At 37.6% G+C, this 17884-nt stretch overlaps 1 protein-coding gene across 5 annotated transcripts in view; it reads right to left on the reverse strand.

Annotated features, from left to right (window-relative positions):
• Positions 1-17884, reverse strand: part of EXOC6B (exocyst complex component 6B) — a 735227-nt gene that overhangs the window by 160208 nt on the left and 557135 nt on the right. For 3 of the 5 annotated variants that reach the window (XM_055089243.1, XM_055089241.1, XM_055089244.1), the window contains one exon: positions 5092-5158. The exons of the other annotated variants lie outside the window; for them this stretch is intronic. In XM_055089243.1, the coding sequence (XP_054945218.1) occupies positions 5092-5158 (67 nt within the window). The remainder of the gene's footprint in view (positions 1-5091; positions 5159-17884) is intronic. 5 annotated transcript variants of the gene reach the window in all.

Here is a 17884-nt window from a genome sequence, read left to right on the forward strand (position 1 = left end):
TCACGGGCCCAGCCGCTCCGCGGCATGTGGGCTCCTCCCAGACCGGGGCGCGAACCCGGTTCCCCTGCCTCGGCAGGCGGACGCGCAACCACTGCGCCACCAGGGAAGCCCCTCCCATTACTTTTATGATACAGTCCAAAAATCCTAACTTGGTCTATACGGTTCTGGAACATCTGGCCATGTATATCTCATTCTCTCCTACTCTGGGGTCTTCAAATGCATGCACCTTGGTACTGCCACTCCCTCTCCCAGCTAAATTTTATGGAGCTACTCTTAAATGTCACTGAAGTCCACCACTAATTTAGAGCTCCCTCACTATCCAGCTCACCTTATTCAAAATTATTTATTGAATGTCTGATCCCTCTGGTAAACTGCAGAAAACTCTATAAGAGCAAAGAACCTTTTTTCAGGTGAGCAGTAAGCAGGCATTCTTTACCTCAGGAGTTTAAGAACTTGATACCATATATACTGTCTCCCTACTAGTGTATAAACCAAAGATAAGGACCAGTTCTTATGTATCTCTTCCACCCAAAGTTTAGCATAGCATCTTACACTCAATTAAGAGTTCAATGGATTTATATCAATATGTAATACAAAGAGCAAACTTAGTAAAGTCTGTGTCTGGCAAATACTCCTAAATATTATAACATAAAACATTATAAATATGTTTATATGATAGAATATAAATTAGAAGAGGCAATCACACATCACAAAAACATAGCCATACGGACTTCTGGAGTCCATTGTTGAAAATTCATCAGAAATGCTGAGTTAAAATAGTTGACTCATTGGAAAGACTCATAAAATTGAATAAGTTAAGTCCTTTAAATACTTTGAAGTGAAGAAATCTCCTCTGCAGAGACTTCAAAGAAGGAAAACCCAGCAAAGATCACAACACCTAAACATTTTCTGCTTTTTCCACTTGCTTTATTATGTCCAAATAATCCTAAAGTCTCCAGGAAATGCCCATGTGTCCACTGGCATATGCCCAACCAGAACTATCAACCCCAAACACTACCTCCTTTCCACGACAGTGGATCATCTCTTTAAACATCTCATCCCTGGATTCTCACGTTTTATGGCATTATTAACTTTCAAAATCAACTCTCATTTATTGTAGATACACTGAAAGCCTAAACAAAGAGATCTAAAAAGGTAAAAGAGGGACAGCTATGGAATAAATAAGTAATGGGATGGCTATGGAACAGGTAAGTAACAAGGAATACATTAAAGTAAAACAATGTTTCTAACTGATCAACTTCTGCTACCGAAAGCACATCTGTACAGTGAGAATAACAGGAGTATCCACCTCACAGAGGTATTATAAGAAATAAATGAGTTAATGCACATGAAATGCTTAGTGTCTGGCACTACTATCATGATATTTTTAAATTTCTCATTAGGCAGCTAGAAGTTATAAAGTAAGTTAAGTAAATAAAAACCTGGGCCAGCATTCTGGGCCAAGAAGAGACCTCCTAATTTATTCATGGCTGATGACAGTCTCTATACATGTACATTTCTAGGGAAGTTCCTGATATCCCAACATTATTACTTTCCCCATCCTAATAGGGAGGAAGTTCTTCATAACATCTAAAACTATTTTAGTTAAAAAATTTTGTCTACTTCTTTTATTTTTTATTAGTAGGAAAAGAAAGGTGGTTTCTGTCATTTAAATGAAAATGATGACTTTAAATGTATAAGGGAAGTACATAAATCAAACTGCTTTTATTGTCATTAGAAAAAAATAATTTCTACTAACATAAAAAGATGGCAAATCTGATAGAAAGAAAAGTAATAAAAAACCTTAGGAAATAAGTCACCTCAAGCAGAATCATGGGGAATCAAAGAATAACCTTACATTATAGACTGAATGTTTTGTGTCTCCCTGTCAATTCATCCTAACCCCTGATGTGATGGTACTGGGAAACGGGGCCTTTGGAAAATAATTAGGTCACGATGGTGGAGGACTCATTAAATGGGATTAGTGCCCTTATAGACAGCTCCCTCATTCCTTCTGCCATGTGAGGACACACCAAGAAGACGACCATCTATGAACTAGGAAGCAGGCTCTCACCAGACACCAAATCTGCCAATGCCTTGATACTGGACTTCCCAGCCTTCAGAACTGTAAGAAATAAATGTTTGGAAACTCTACCTAAGGCACTGTGGTAACCTAAATGGGAGGGAAGTCCAAAAGGAAGGGGATATCTGTATGTGCATGGCTGATTCATTTTGTTGTGCAGTGGAGGCTAACACAACACTGTAAAGCAACCACACTACAATAAAAATTAATAATAAAAAAAGACATTATGTTAGCCTTGTTAAGAAACTGAAACTTGATTTTAAGTGCAATGGGAAACCACTGGAGGGTTCTGATCAATAAAGTGACATAAATGTCACTTTATTGAGAGAAAAAAGGAGAGAGAAAAAAGGAGAGAGAAAATTGGTCATAAATTAGATATAAACAAAGGAAAAAACACTTGAAGTTCATTTTTTAAAAAACAAGTAATTTGTGTTTTAAGACTGCAGAACCTATTGTACAATAATCCAATCTACTAAAGTTGTCACTAAAAACAGGTTGAAATAATTTCAATTTGAAGTTAGATGAATTGCACTGATTAAGCTCTTACTAGTACAAATATGTTACAACCCAGGAGGGCCCTGAGTGAGAACAAGCAATTGGCATCAACCTAAGGAAAATACCTCTTACTCAAGAAATTTAATACCAATTGAAAGTACTTATAACATACATACTGGTAAGAAAACAACTGAGATAAATTTGAAAGCGGTCAACTAGCCTGTTTTGGACAAGTTGCTTAATCTCTGTATGCTGTTTCCTATAAGATGAGACATACTAACAGCCTGTAGAGGAGTCAATGTATATAGAGTACTCAAAAGAGTATTTGGCACAAAGCAAATGCTCAGTAAGTATTAGCTGCTGCAATCTGAAAAAAAAAAAAAAGAAAGAAATTGGTGTTTAAGTGATTCGTCTGTGATATTTTTGTTATGGCATCCCTAACAGACCGAGACTCCCTCTGAACAAGAGGTGATGTTGCTTTCTACAGCAACACAAAACTGCCCTGAAGTTTTCCTGCTTTCATTTTCCTCTACTTCTGTGATTGATCCTAAATGGCCACCTAATGATTTTTATAGGAGAAAAGAGGGACGAAAAACAGGTAGATGGGAAAGAGAAGTTGGAAAGAGGAGAAGATGATTTGGCTACTATAGGGGATTCATTTGGCTCCCACCATTTGGTGCCAACTTGATGATAATCTTCTAATCTCTTCAGAAACTTTGCCTTCAAGTGAACCTCTCGTTATATACCCCTCACTAAAATGTGGAGTTATTGAAAATTAGTCTGAACATGCATCCTTACATTTTTGGTTCCTGCCTAGTTCCTTTTGCTTTCTGTCTCTATGAATCTGGCTACTTTGGATATTTCATATAAATAGAATCATATACTTTGTGACCTATTGCATCTGACTTCTTTCACTTAGCATAATGTTCTCAAAACCCCTCCATGTTGTACCAGTATCCGTACTTCATTCCTTTTCATGGCCGAATAATATTCCATTGTATATATAATACATTTTGTTTATCCATTCATCAGTTGATGGGCATTTGGGTTGTCTCCCCTTTTGGCTATGGTGATATTGCTGCTATGCATAATCAGTACAAGTTTTTGTTTAAACACCTGTTTTCAATTATTTTGGGTATGTACTCAGGAATGGAATTGTTGGGTCATATGGTAATTCTTTTTAACTTTTTGAGGAACCACCAAACTGTTTTCCACAGAGGTAGCACCATTTTACATTCCCACCAGCAATGTACAAGGTTCTAATTTCTCTATATCCTCACCAACATTTGTTATTTTCCATTTTGTTGATTACAGTTATCCAGTGGGTACAGAGTAACATTGCATTGTGGTTTTTAATTTACATTTCCCTAATGGTTAATGATGTTGAGCATCTTCTCAGGTGCCTATTGGTCATTTGCATACCTTCTTTGGAGAAATATCTATTTAAATCCTTTGCCCATTCCAAAATTGGGGCTTTTTTTATTGTTAAGTTATAAATTCTTTGATATATTCTGGATACTAGTCCCTTAGCAGATATATGATTTCAAATATTATCTTCCATTGTATAGGTTGTCTTTTACTTTCTTGACAGTGTCTTTTGAAACAAAAAAGTTTTAATTCTGATGAAGTCTAATTTATCTATTTTTCTTTTGTTGCTTGTTTCTTTGATATCATATTTAACTATGGTGCTTCTTTTGATAGCTAAAATATGTCAATGTTGGCTTTAATTTTTATTATATTAATCACTATAATTATCAACTTACTACCATATGCCAGGCATTTTATGTGTGCTCTTTTCAGTTCCTTCTCCCCCTCTCTCTCTCTTGTTCTTACTCTCATTCTCCCTCTCTCTGACCTAGTTGGTATTGGGCCATTTTCTAGAGAAAAAAAAAAAAAGTTCAAAAGGGGAATTTTCTCAAAGTCATTCAGTAGGATATGATAGAGGCAAGTTGCAAATCCAGCTTTGTCTAATTGTACAGACCACACTCTTTTTTCTCTACTGCACTGAATTTCATTATTAAATAGCATAACATAAAGTTTTTGATTTTGGCAACAAAAGAGGGAATGCATGTTGTATTAGTTTTCTATTGCCTCCATGATAGAGTGCCACAAATTTAGTGGTCTACACAACACAAATTTATTATCTTATAGTTCTATAGGTCAGAAGTACAACACGGGTTTCCATCAACAAAAATCAAGGTGTTGGCAGGGCTGCATTCCTTTCTGGATCCTCGAGGGGAGGACTGGTTTCCTTGCCCATTTAGGTTGTTGACAGAATTCAGTTTCTTGTGGTTATAGGACTGAGATCCCCATTTCCTTGCTGGCTGTCAGCTATTCCTAGTCATTCCTAGCCTCTGGAGGCCACCTGTACTCTTTTGCTCATGGCCTCATTCTTCTACCTTCTAAACCAACAAGGTTGGTCAAATCCCTCTCACACTTTGAATTTCTCTTTTTTCTTCCAGCTTGTCTCTCTCTTCTGCTTTTAAGGACTCACAGGATTAGATTCGACTCACCCAGATAATTCCAGGATAATCTGCTCAAGGTCCTTAACATCACAACATCTGTGAAATCTCTTTTGTCCTAAAGGTAGCACAGACAGGTCACAGGGATTAATATGTGGACATCTTTGGGGGAACAGGGCGTTTAGTCTGCTGTACACACACACACACACACACCCTCATATTTTTTCCTCAGCTAGGTAAATATACAGAGTAAGGAGAACAGAGAACTAACAGAACTGATAGAACAGAAGACTGGTAGAGCCCTTGAAGTACGATATTAAGGGATACGCAGAAGAAAAGAAACCCACCCACTCCTGCCCCTGCAAAAAAGAGCCTGAGAAGAAGCAATTGAAGAGGTAGATCCAGAGGTATCTTAAAGATTCTTGTGTGAAGTTTTGCCTGCTCTTGACTTACTGATTTCTTCTTTTAACTTGGAAACAGTTCTCTCAAAGCTCTTTTGCCCAGTCTTTTACCTCCTAATCCAGCCATCGTTAATAGTGCTGATTCTTGGGCAGTGACCAGACAAATTTCAATTCTGCACATAATATCCTGAAATATCTCAGAACACTGAGCCAATGAATTGCTAAATTGGCTGAACATTCAGAGACCTCTTTTCCAGGAACATCTTGCTCCAGGCAATAGAGTAATAGATCATGCTAGAACTCCCTAAAGCAAGGTAGCTGTGGAAAGCTGCAATACCTTGATGGCCGATTCCACTGCTGGCAAGTAAGATACTGACCTCAGGTTTTCAAAAGGAGAAACTAAGCAGGGAATCTCCTGGTGTCAATACTCTTTCCCCCCAACTGAGTCAGTAAGTTCTATGAGATACAGACTTGTAGAGTGATAAGTATTAACTTAGCTAAATGATTTCAGTGGATCCTGTGTTATAAGCTGAGGATCATCAGTGACAATAAAGCCAAAAAGCTTCCTATTAAATACATGCTATCTTCTAAAATTGAAATATAGGCATATAGGAATTCTAAGCAAGTACATAGGAGAAGTTAAGGAAGAAACCATCTTGAAGAGGATAAGTTTAAAGCTAGTAAGGATGAACCCAAATCAGAGGACACAAGAGATCAAACAGAACATGAAGATTAACCTAATCTTTTCATTTTACCCTGGGGAAATTAAAATACAAGCAAGGGACTTTTCCAAAATAACCTAGTTGCTGGCAACATCACAGATATCCTGACTTCCCCTTCAATATTCTACATCCTGGGATGGTCCATAGTGGGTGGCTCTACTATCAGTTGCTAAATGGATTCTCTTCTCAGCCACTTTATTCTGGGACCTCAGTGAGGACGACAAAAATGCGGGTGAAGCGCTGCCACTCACGATGCTTTAACACTGTGAGCAATTCTAGCCTCGCTCTACTGGAAACTCAGTTCTATGACCTCTGAGGCTAAACAACATCTTTTCAAATGTACTAGGGGATGACTTACGAAAACCAATGAACTCTAGGTCACTCCCAGGGGCCAGCATGCCTAGAAGACCAGGAGACAGTACACAACTCAAAACTCAATAGCTCTGCATAAGAGATTTTGAGGTGTGTATATGAATGTAAAATTACCACTAAATTCTGGGGAACGAAAGTGGGAAAGAGGAAGTAGGAAAAAAGGTGAATGGTTTCACCTCTGCCACCTCTGATTTTTGCCAAGATTTTTTTAGTTCTATTACCTCATAAAAAGTGGGAGCCACAATAAAGAAATCTCTGAAACTTACGCTCCCCAGCACACTACAGGATACAACTAACATAAAACCACAGCTATTTTCTTCTGTTCCACACTGGGAAATTTAAAGAAAACAAAAAACCCACATTTTAAGGAGTCAGTTGGCCTATCTAGGCCACCCAACCCTAGCATCTATGCAATTAGCCAGTCACAGATTTAACAATTAAATCCTATGATCCCTGTCCAGGCAACTTGCTACTTAAGGATAGTGAGCTGTTGCCAGTTGCCTTTTGTAAAAGAAGTGGGAGATTTCAGCAGGCTAGCTCCTCCACAGATCACCCTCCTTTCTCTGGGTTTTTGTGGGCCTAAAGCCCTCCAGACACGAACAACTGTATTGAGAAAGGAGATGAAGAAAAAGGACATGAAGAAAGCCACAAAGGGACTAAACAGCCTTGAATATCTTATTTCAGATTTCTCTGCCACTTCTCAGGATGAGCTACTGAATTTATAGATTCTAATTGTAGGTTACACAGTTAAAATATTTCTTGCTGTTGTTGTTATACGAAATACTGCATTTGGACTACCACAATGCCTCTCTCTCCTTGGTATGGTCACACTCATTATCCAGGGTGTCACATTCACCTGGTATCCTGTGATTTCCCAAACTCTCCATATCTCATCATACTCTACTGTACTCTGCTGGAAAAGGAGGTTACTCTGCCCCTGCATAACATTAAAAGTCCTCTGTAAAAGTCACAACACGCTTTTGCAATCAGGAGTCAATTTTCCATTTACCAAAACCCTGCTCCCCAACATGTTCTGTTGACTTACTTTGACCTTTTTTTTTTTTTTTTATTAAGGGATACGCAGAAGAAAAGAAACCCACCCACTCCTGCCCCTGCAAAAAAGAGCCTGAGAAGAAGCAATTGAAGAGGTAGATCCAGAGGTATCTTAAAGATTCTTGTGTGAAGTTTTGCCTGCTCTTGACTTACTGATTTCTTCTTTTAACTTGGAAACAGTTCTCTCAAAGCTCTTTTGCCCAGTCTTTTACCTCCTAATCCAGCCATCGTTAATAGTGCTGATTCTTGGGCAGTGACCAGACAAATTTCAATTCTGCACATAATATCCTGAAATATCTCAGAACACTGAGCCAATGAATTGCTAAATTGGCTGAACATTCAGAGACCTCTTTTCCAGGAACATCTTGCTCCAGGCAATAGAGTAATAGATCATGCTAGAACTCCCTAAAGCAAGGTAGCTGTGGAAAGCTGCAATACCTTGATGGCCGATTCCACTGCTGGCAAGTAAGATACTGACCTCAGGTTTTCAAAAGGAGAAACTAAGCAGGGAATCTCCTGGTGTCAATACTCTTTCCCCCCAGCTGAGTCAGTAAGTTCTATGAGATACAGACTTGTAGAGTGATAAGTATTAACTTAGCTAAATGATTTCAGTGGATCCTGTGTTATAAGCTGAGGATCATCAGTGACAATAAAGCCAAAAAGCTTCCTATTAAATACATGCTATCTTCTAAAATTGAAATATAGGCATATAGGAATTCTAAGCAAGTACATAGGAGAAGTTAAGGAAGAAACCATCTTGAAGAGGATAAGTTTAAAGCTAGTAAGGATGAACCCAAATCAGAGGACACAAGAGATCAAACAGAACATGAAGATTAACCTAATCTTTTCATTTTACACTGGGGAAATTAAAATACAAGCAAGGGACTTTTCCAAAATAACCTAGTTGCTGGCAACATCACAGATATCCTGACTTCCCCTTCAATATTCTACATCCTGGGATGGTCCATAGTGGGTGGCTCTACTATCAGTTGCTAAATGGATTCTTTTCTCAGCCACTTTATTCTGGGACCTCAGTGAGGACGACAAAAATGCGGGTGAAGCGCTGCCACTCACGATGCTTTAACACTGTGAGCAATTCTAGCCTCGCTCTACTGGAAACTCAGTTCTATGACCTCTGAGGCTAAACAACATCTTTTCAAATGTACTAGGGGATGACTTACGAAAACCAATGAACTCTAGGTCACTCCCAGGGGCCAGCATGCCTAGAAGACCAGGAGACAGTACACAACTCAAAACTCAATAGCTCTGCATAAGAGATTTTGAGGTGTGTATATGAATGTAAAATTACCACTAAATTCTGGGGAACGAAAGTGGGAAAGAGGAAGTAGGAAAAAAGGTGAATGGTTTCACCTCTGCCACCTCTGATTTTTGCCAAGATTTTTTTAGTTCTATTACCTCATAAAAAGTGGGAGCCACAATAAAGAAATCTCTGAAACTTACGCTCCCCAGCACACTACAGGATACAACTAACATAAAACCACAGCTATTTTCTTCTGTTCCACACTGGGAAATTTAAAGAAAACAAAAAACCCACATTTTAAGGAGTCAGTTGGCCTATCTAGGCCACCCAACCCTAGCATCTATGCAATTAGCCAGTCACAGATTTAACAATTAAATCCTATGATCCCTGTCCAGGCAACTTGCTACTTAAGGATAGTGAGCTGTTGCCAGTTGCCTTTTGTAAAAGAAGTGGGAGATTTCAGCAGGCTAGCTCCTCCACAGATCACCCTCCTTTCTCTGGGTTTTTGTGGGCCTAAAGCCCTCCAGACACGAACAACTGTATTGAGAAAGGAGATGAAGAAAAAGGACATGAAGAAAGCCACAAAGGGACTAAACAGCCTTGAATATCTTATTTCAGATTTCTCTGCCACTTCTCAGGATGAGCTACTGAATTTATAGATTCTAATTGTAGGTTACACAGTTAAAATATTTCTTGCTGTTGTTGTTATACGAAATACTGCATTTGGACTACCACAATGCCTCTCTCTCCTTGGTATGGTCACACTCATTATCCAGGGTGTCACATTCACCTGGTATCCTGTGATTTCCCAAACTCTCCATATCTCATCATACTCTACTGTACTCTGCTGGAAAAGGAGGTTACTCTGCCCCTGCATAACATTAAAAGTCCTCTGTAAAAGTCACAACACGCTTTTGCAATCAGGAGTCAATTTTCCATTTACCAAAACCCTGCTCCCCAACATGTTCTGTTGACTTACTTTGACCTTTTTTTTTTTTTTTTTTTTTTTTTTGTGGTACGCGGGCCTCTCCATTGCGGAGCACAGGCTCCAGACGCGCAGGCTCAGCGGCCATGGCTCAAGGGCCCAGCCGCTCTGCGGCATGTGGGATCTTCCCGGACCGGGGCACGAACCCGTGACCCCTGCATCAGCAGGCGGACTCTCAACCACTGCGCCACCAGTTAAGCCCCCACTTTGACCATTTTTAAGTGACTTCTGCATTTCTTGATAAGCTGGGTTGCCTTAAGTCTCACTGCCAACTTGTGATCAGAAACTGTGGCACCTGGCTCACAGTTTACCTCTCCAGACTAATATCATCATCATCACCAACATCTGGGTAATATGTGATTAGAGAGAGACATTTATCAGCAGGTATCTATCAATCTATATTATGAAGCAAAGAAATCCACAACCAAGAACACTTTTAGGAAATATCCTTTTTCTATTTCACTGAAAGGTATAGAGTCCAATATGTACAACACACTTTTAAACCGCTGATTAAAAACTTTCTGAAATCTCTACTTTTAATGGTGTATATCAGGTTGCTTTGTAGAACAATTCATGTCTAAAAGGCTATTAACCTGTAAATACTTAAAACTAAGGCAAACATGTAGAGATTACATTTTTTTTCCTTCAACAATACTTCCTGAAGGCCTACCATATGCTAGGAATTGTTCTAGGCACTAAGAGGAGAGTTGTTCACAAAATGGGCAAAATCTCTACCCCCACGAAATCATTTTCTAGTGGAGGGAAAACAAATTAAATAAGATATGTAAGATATATAATATACTAGAAGATAATAAATTGTTCAGAGAAAAATGAAGCAGGGAAAAGGATAGAGTTTTTCTTTGGTTTTGGTTTGGTGGTGGGGTGGCAGGGGTAGTGGGAGAGTGAAATTACAACCTTAAATAGGAAAGGCCTCTATGAAAAGTTGAACTTTAAATGACTTGAATAAAGACCTGAGGAAGATAAAGGAGCAAGCACTACAGGTATCTGGAAAAGGGCCTTCTAGGAAGAGTCGATATCAAGTGCAAAGGCCTTGAGATGGGCCTGTACCTGGCATATTTGAGAAACAATAAGGAGGCTATCAGAGCAAGAGCAGACTGAGGAGAAAAGAAGTAGGAGATGAGGTCAGACAGTTAAGTGGTATGTATGTGTGCATGCAAATTCTATAGTATCTTGTAGGTCATTAAAAGGACTTAGGCTTTTACTTAGAGTGAAATGGGAAGTCATTGTGAGGTTGTGGACAGAGGACTGATGTGATCTGACTTCTGTTTTAACTGTTCATGCTGGTTGCCGTATTGAGATCAGTCTATAGAAAGTCACAACCGTGGAGACTAGTTAAGAAGCCATTGCAAGAATACAATGAGAAATAATTATTACTTGAATCATGAGAAAAGAAATGATAGTTATAAATGGCTGGTTTCTGGATATATTTTGAAGGGAGGGAAAACACGGCTTGCTGACAGACTGGATGTGGGATGTGAGAGAAAGAAAGGAGTCAAGGATGACTTCAAGATTTCTATTCCTAGAAGAAAGACCAGAATTGCCATTAATTGAGGTGAAGAGGACTGCAGAAGGAACAGGCAGGAACTTAGTTTTAGAAAATTTTAAATTATAATAGGATATAACACATTAAGAGTTTTTAAAATTATTTATACAGGATGAAGATATATTTCTGGCATGGAGAAAAAGGCCATGTTACATTTTCAACGCATTAATCACTTTCATTCAAAATTCCTAACTCCCTCAGCAGGAATTATTTGTAAACTAGAAGTCATTCTAAAAAAGATTTCAACATCTTGAATTGGTTTTGGAGTTTCGACTGACATTCTGGCCTAATTTTGGAGCTCAGGTGGGATACATGCATCTCAGACAGATACAACACGGATGAAATGCTGGATGAACTCTAAGGGCGCACGTGCATTAAGAAAAATGGCCCCCATCTGGGCATAGAAATAGAAAGGGAACACCTGATACTTGAACCCAGGTGCTCACCAGGGTTGGAAGAATATGACCAAGTGTTTCATCTGAGAAGTTATCTCCTGTTGAAGCAGTGAGAATAATTTACCAGGTGAGGAGCTATTTTCCTTTTCAGCATGAACTGTCTAGCTGCACGGTGCTGTTCCTAGGTAGGCTTCCCTCATGACTCTCACTACAGAATGTCCTCCCTATGCTAGGGTACAGGGACTACCAGCTAAGTTCCCTTTCCCAATATTTGGTCCTTCCTTTCCTCAGGGTTGTGACCTCTGCACTTCATTTAACAAGATTAAAGTGAAAATGAAGAGCATGGTGTGGGAGGAAAATAATGAACACTATTTATTTAAGGGAGTTTGAGTACAAATATTATTCAGAAATTCAATCTAATTCCATTTACTTCTGAAATGACACAAAACAATATTAAGTCAATGCATTCAGAAAGCAGTTATGAAAGCATAATACCTAATAGGAACTGTGTTACCCACTGGAGGAGGGGGAATTTGAGGATAAGTGAAACAGGGATCCTGCCCTTGGTGAACTCAGAATCTAATGGGGATGGCAGATGATTAAACAAGTAATTACAAAGGAATTAGTAATGAAGGGACATATAAAATGTCAGGGATCCAAAGGGGGAACAATTAAATACGTCTGAGGAGGTTGGGAAGAATTTATAAAGGAGATGACATTTGAGCCAAGCAGTTTAGGAAGGGAAGGAGTTTGTCACCTGATCAAGGGAGAGCACTCTGTGACAGGCAGAGGGGCCTACAGCTTGTCCAGTTTTTGGATCAGGGAGGTGTAAAGAGTGGTCCTGGTAGAGATTACAGGGGGGAAAATGACAGGAAAAGGAGACTAGAGAGACAAGCTGGGACCAGACTTGCTTTGCTAGGAGTTTGTCCTTTGTTCACTGGGCAACAGAGAGCTCTCAGGCTTTTTACGCAGGTAAATGACATAATCATAATTGTGTTTTTAAAAATCAGTAGGTAGCAGAATGAAAGAAAAGAAATAAAAGATTCTCAATGGTAGTAGCATAAGACAGATCAAGAGAAGAAGTAAGAATAAAATAGTTTCATACTTAATAGAAAGAATCATGAACATACCCACTATCCACTTCCATTCGCCTTCCCCATTCCCCAAACCTATCATTACCTCCTCCAATGAAATTAACTGTCTTCTTTCACTATCATTTCATCAAACAGACAGGGAAAGAAAAGAGGTTCACACAGATAGATAGATGTAAGAAGGCAGCATTCCAGAGAAAACACAGGTAAAACCACCTTCTCTCTTTAATGATTTCTATCAGAGGTTATAAGGGAAGGAAAAATTAAGAGCATCATATGGAACTCTAATCACACTTGGATTTAGAACAGGGAAGCACACACACTACAAATGCTGTATTGACAAATGATTAGCAGTATACACTCTAAAAAGAACAATACATCTCCCCTTGCCTCATAACACACATTCACTTTCAGTGATGTTGCTAATGTACTACTGCCTGAGATAGTCCTTTTTAATATAGCTTTGGTGTACCAGTAGCTTCTGAGAACCACTTTCTCCCCATTGTCTCTCCAAGTCTCTTGCAGTGCCAATTAACAGAATACTACAGACTATACTAGCAGTAGCTTTTAAGGCAGCCAGAACATTGCGGTAGAGAACCTGCTACTTGTCTTCATCAGGCCCAAAGCATCAGAACTCTGGGAAGAATTTGGGAGGCCTCTTTCAGATTGATGTTTAGCTTAGGTGAACACCCACACCTCAATCTTCAGATAAAGTCTCTAGAGCATATTTTATTAGCATACTCTGGAAAATAGAGACCTCACACCTTAGCTCTCCTAGCCAATAGCAGGCTAATTTGCTCTTTCTATAGTAACACTGGAGACAAACAATGGTTTGAACATTTTTTATTATTAGCAGGGAATTAAATTTCACACACAATTTTAGAGACACCATGAAGAATGAATCTCAAATGTTTTGGTCACAGAATGCTTTTATAAAACTAAATAAACAAAAGAAACAAAATCAGCTCCTACTGACCCATTAACCAGACAGGCAAGAATCATCACTTCTAATGCCTCAGCAATGCCTCCCTCTTTCAAACTCATGCAATGCTTGCACAATATTTAATTTGTCACTTAAACATATGCTACTTTTTACTAGTAGTTAACGTTTATAAATATCAGTCTTGTATTTCTCACTAGATTGTAATAAGCTAAAGTTAAATTAGAGATGCATCAAATCAGATTGCAAAAAACCTATCACAGGACAGGGCAATGAGAATTGAAAACCAGACATTGATAAATTCATGCCCTTACTGATGTTCATGGGCTACTCAATTCTTTTTAATGTGTAGCAAAAAAAAGACATGGAATAAAAAAATAAAGGTACCCTCTTATACCTATCGTATTAACCAAACACTTAAAATTTATAATTTATAGACTCAGTGTTGGTGAGGCTGCTGTAAAACTAGTGCATGAATACACCGCTAGGTGTACTTTAAGTTGGTATAATAACCCTTTGTTATAGGAACCAACAATACATTTAAAAGCCATAAAAATGTTTTTATAACTCTTACATAAAGAAATTACCTTAAGGAAAAATTCAGATTAAAAAAAAGGCTTTAAGTATGAACACATATATTATAATTTAAATATAAAAAGAAAACAGAAATAACTTGTAAGTTCAAAAATAATAATGGCTAATTAAATGATGGGATATAAAACTGATGTACCATTCATAATAAAAACTCTAAGCAAATTAAGAATTAAAAGAAACTTCCTCAACTGATGAAGAGCATAAAAAACTTACACCTATTATTATATTTAATGGTGTAAGATCGAATACTTTCCCACTGAGATCAGGAATAAGCAAGGGTATCTGCTCTCAGCACTTCTATTTAACATTGTACTGGAGGTCCTGGTGCAACAAGGCGAGAAACAGAAGGCATCTACATTGGAAAGGCAGAAGTAAAACTGTCTTTATTCACAGATGTCATAACTGTCTACCTAGAAAATCCCAAAGAATGTATAAAATACTACTAGACCTAATAAATGAGTACAGAAAGTTTGAGATTCAAGATCAACATACAAAAACCAACTGTGTTTCTATACACTAGCAATGAACAATTAAAAACGGACATAAAAACAATAGTATTGGGCTTCCCTGGTGGCGCAGTGGTTGAGAGTCCACCTGCCGATGCAGGGGACACGGCTTCGTGCCCCAGTCCGGGAGGATCCCACATGCCACGGAGCGGCTGGGCCCGTGAGCCATGGCTGCTGAGCCTGCAGGTCTGGAGCCTGTGCTCCCGAAAGGGAGAGGCCACAACAGTGAGAGGCCCGCGTACCACAAAAAAAACCCAAAAACCAAAAACCAAAAACCAAAACAATAGTATTTAAAATGCACATGAAATACTCTGATTAAGTCTAACAAAATATCTGCTGAAGATTAATTCTAACAAAATATTTGCAAGATTTGCTGAAAAACTACAAAGCACTGATAAAAGAAGTCAAAGACATAAATAAATGGAGAGATAGACTATGTACATGGATTAGAAGACTCAATATTGTCAGAATGTCAATTGTCTCCAAAGTGATCTATGAATTTGATAAAATCCTAGTCAAAATTCCATCAAGGTTTTTTTGTAGGAATTGACAAGCTGATTTTAAAATATATATGTAAAGGACCTAGAGTAAATAAACAATTTTGAAAAAGAAAAAACAGTTAGAGGACTCATACCATAGTACCTGATTTCAAGATTTAATATAAAAGTAAGATCAAGACATAGCAAAAGGATAGACACACAGATCAACGGAACAAAGTATAGAATCCAGAAATAGAACAATACATATATAGTCAGTTGATTTTTGATAAAGGTGTCAAGCAAATCAATAAAAATACATAATCTTTTTAACAAATGGTGCTGGAACAACTATACATTCTATATAAAAATATGAACTTTGACCATATTGTATATTATATTGAAAAATTAACTCAAAATGTGTCAACAGAGATGAAATGTAAAAAAAATCTAACACTATATGTAACAGTCCTAGAAGAAAAATAGGAGATAATCTTTGTGACTTTGGGTTAGGCAAAAATTTCTTAACATAGGACAAATGGAGCAGGAGCCATGAAAGAAAAAATGATGTCACTGAGAACTGTATTTTATTAAGATAAAACACTCAAACTTTTAGAGAAATACTACTAAGAAAATTAAAAGCTACAGACTAGGGGGAAAATGTTGCCAAACACATATCTAATAGTGAACTGTTACTCACAATATATAAAAATCTTTTACAACTCAATAATAATTATTTTAAAAACTGGATGAAAGATTTGAACAAACACTTCACAAAAGAAGAGATACAGATGTCAAATAAGAGCAAAAAATAATGTTCAGCATCAACAGTCATTACATGAATGCAAATGAAAACCACCACAAGATACTACAACATACCCACTAAAATGGTAAAAATGAAAAGAAAATTGACAACACCAAATATTAGCAAGGGTGCAGAGCAACTGCAACTCTCATATATCACTGGTGAAAATGTAAAGTGGTAAAGCCACTTTGAAAACAGTTTGATAGTTTCTTATAAAGTTAAAAATATACTTACCATATGACTCAGTAATCCCACTCCTAAGTACTCTAGAGAAATGAAAACATATGTCCACATAAAAACCTTTACACAAATCTTTATTGTGGCTTTTTTTCCATGATATCCCCAAACTCGGAACAATCCAAATATTCATCGACTGGTGAATGAGTCAACAAATTATCCCCATAATGGAATATTATTCTGCAATAAAAATGAAGAAACTACTAATATATGCAACAATATGAATGAATCTCTACTAATATATGCAACAATATGAATGAATCTCAAAAGCATCATGCTAAGTGAAAGAGGCCAAAATGAAGAGTATGGTTCCATTTATACATATTACTCCATTTAAATGACAAAACTGTAGCATCAGAGATCAGAACAGTCATTGCCAGGAGCTGGAAGTAGGAAGAGGAGACTCATTGCAAAGAGGCATAAAGGAATTTTCTGAGTAATGGAAACATTCTGCATGTTGATTTGGGTGGTAGTTACACAACTGCACAAGTTTGTAAAAATTTACAGAGCTGTATATCTAAGAAGGATGAATTTTACTATATGTTAATTATGCCTCAACAAACCAACAAACAAATAAAAGACTGTCACACCAAGTGTTGAAGAGAATGTGGAACAACTGGAGCTCTCATTCACTGCTGACAGGTATGGAAAATGGTACAACCACTTTGGAAAATAGTTTGACATTAAAAAAAAAAAGTTAAATGTATACTTCAACAATTCCACTCCTAGTATTACTCAAGAGAAATAAAAACATATCAATATATCTACACAAGCATTTGTACATGAATGTTCATTAGCCTTATTCATAATAGTGTGAAATTGGAAACAACAAAATGTTCATAAATATAGCAGGTGAATGACCAAAGTATGATATATCCATATAAAGAATATCATTCATCAATAAAAAGGAATGAACTATTGATACATCGAATACCATGGATGAATCTTTTTGGTTTTTAACCTGTGTATGTTTATTTATTTATTTATTTATTTATTTATTTATTTTCTTATTAGTCATCCATTTTATACACATCAGTGTATACATGTCAATCCCAAACTCCCAGTTCATCACACCACCACCACCACCCCTTGCTGCTTTCTCCCCTCGGTGTCCATGTTTTTTCTCTACTTCTATGTCTAAATTTCTGCTCTGCAAACCGGTTCATCTGTACCATTTTCTAGGTTCCACATATATGCGTTAATATACGATATTTGTTTTTCTCTTTCTGACTTACTTCACTCTGTATGACAGTCTCTAGATGCATCCATGTCTCTACAAATGACCCAATTTCGTTGCTTTTTATGGCTGAGTAATATTCCATTGTATATGTGTACCACATCTTCTTTATCCATTCATCTGTCGATGGGCATTTAGGTTGCTTCCATGACCTGGCTATTGTAAATACTGCTGCAATGAACATTGGGGTGCATGTGTCTTTTTG

The sequence above is a fragment of the Physeter macrocephalus genome, chromosome 12 (assembly GCF_002837175.3).
Source record: "Physeter macrocephalus isolate SW-GA chromosome 12, ASM283717v5, whole genome shotgun sequence".
Taxonomy (NCBI): Eukaryota; Metazoa; Chordata; class Mammalia; order Artiodactyla; family Physeteridae; genus Physeter; species Physeter macrocephalus.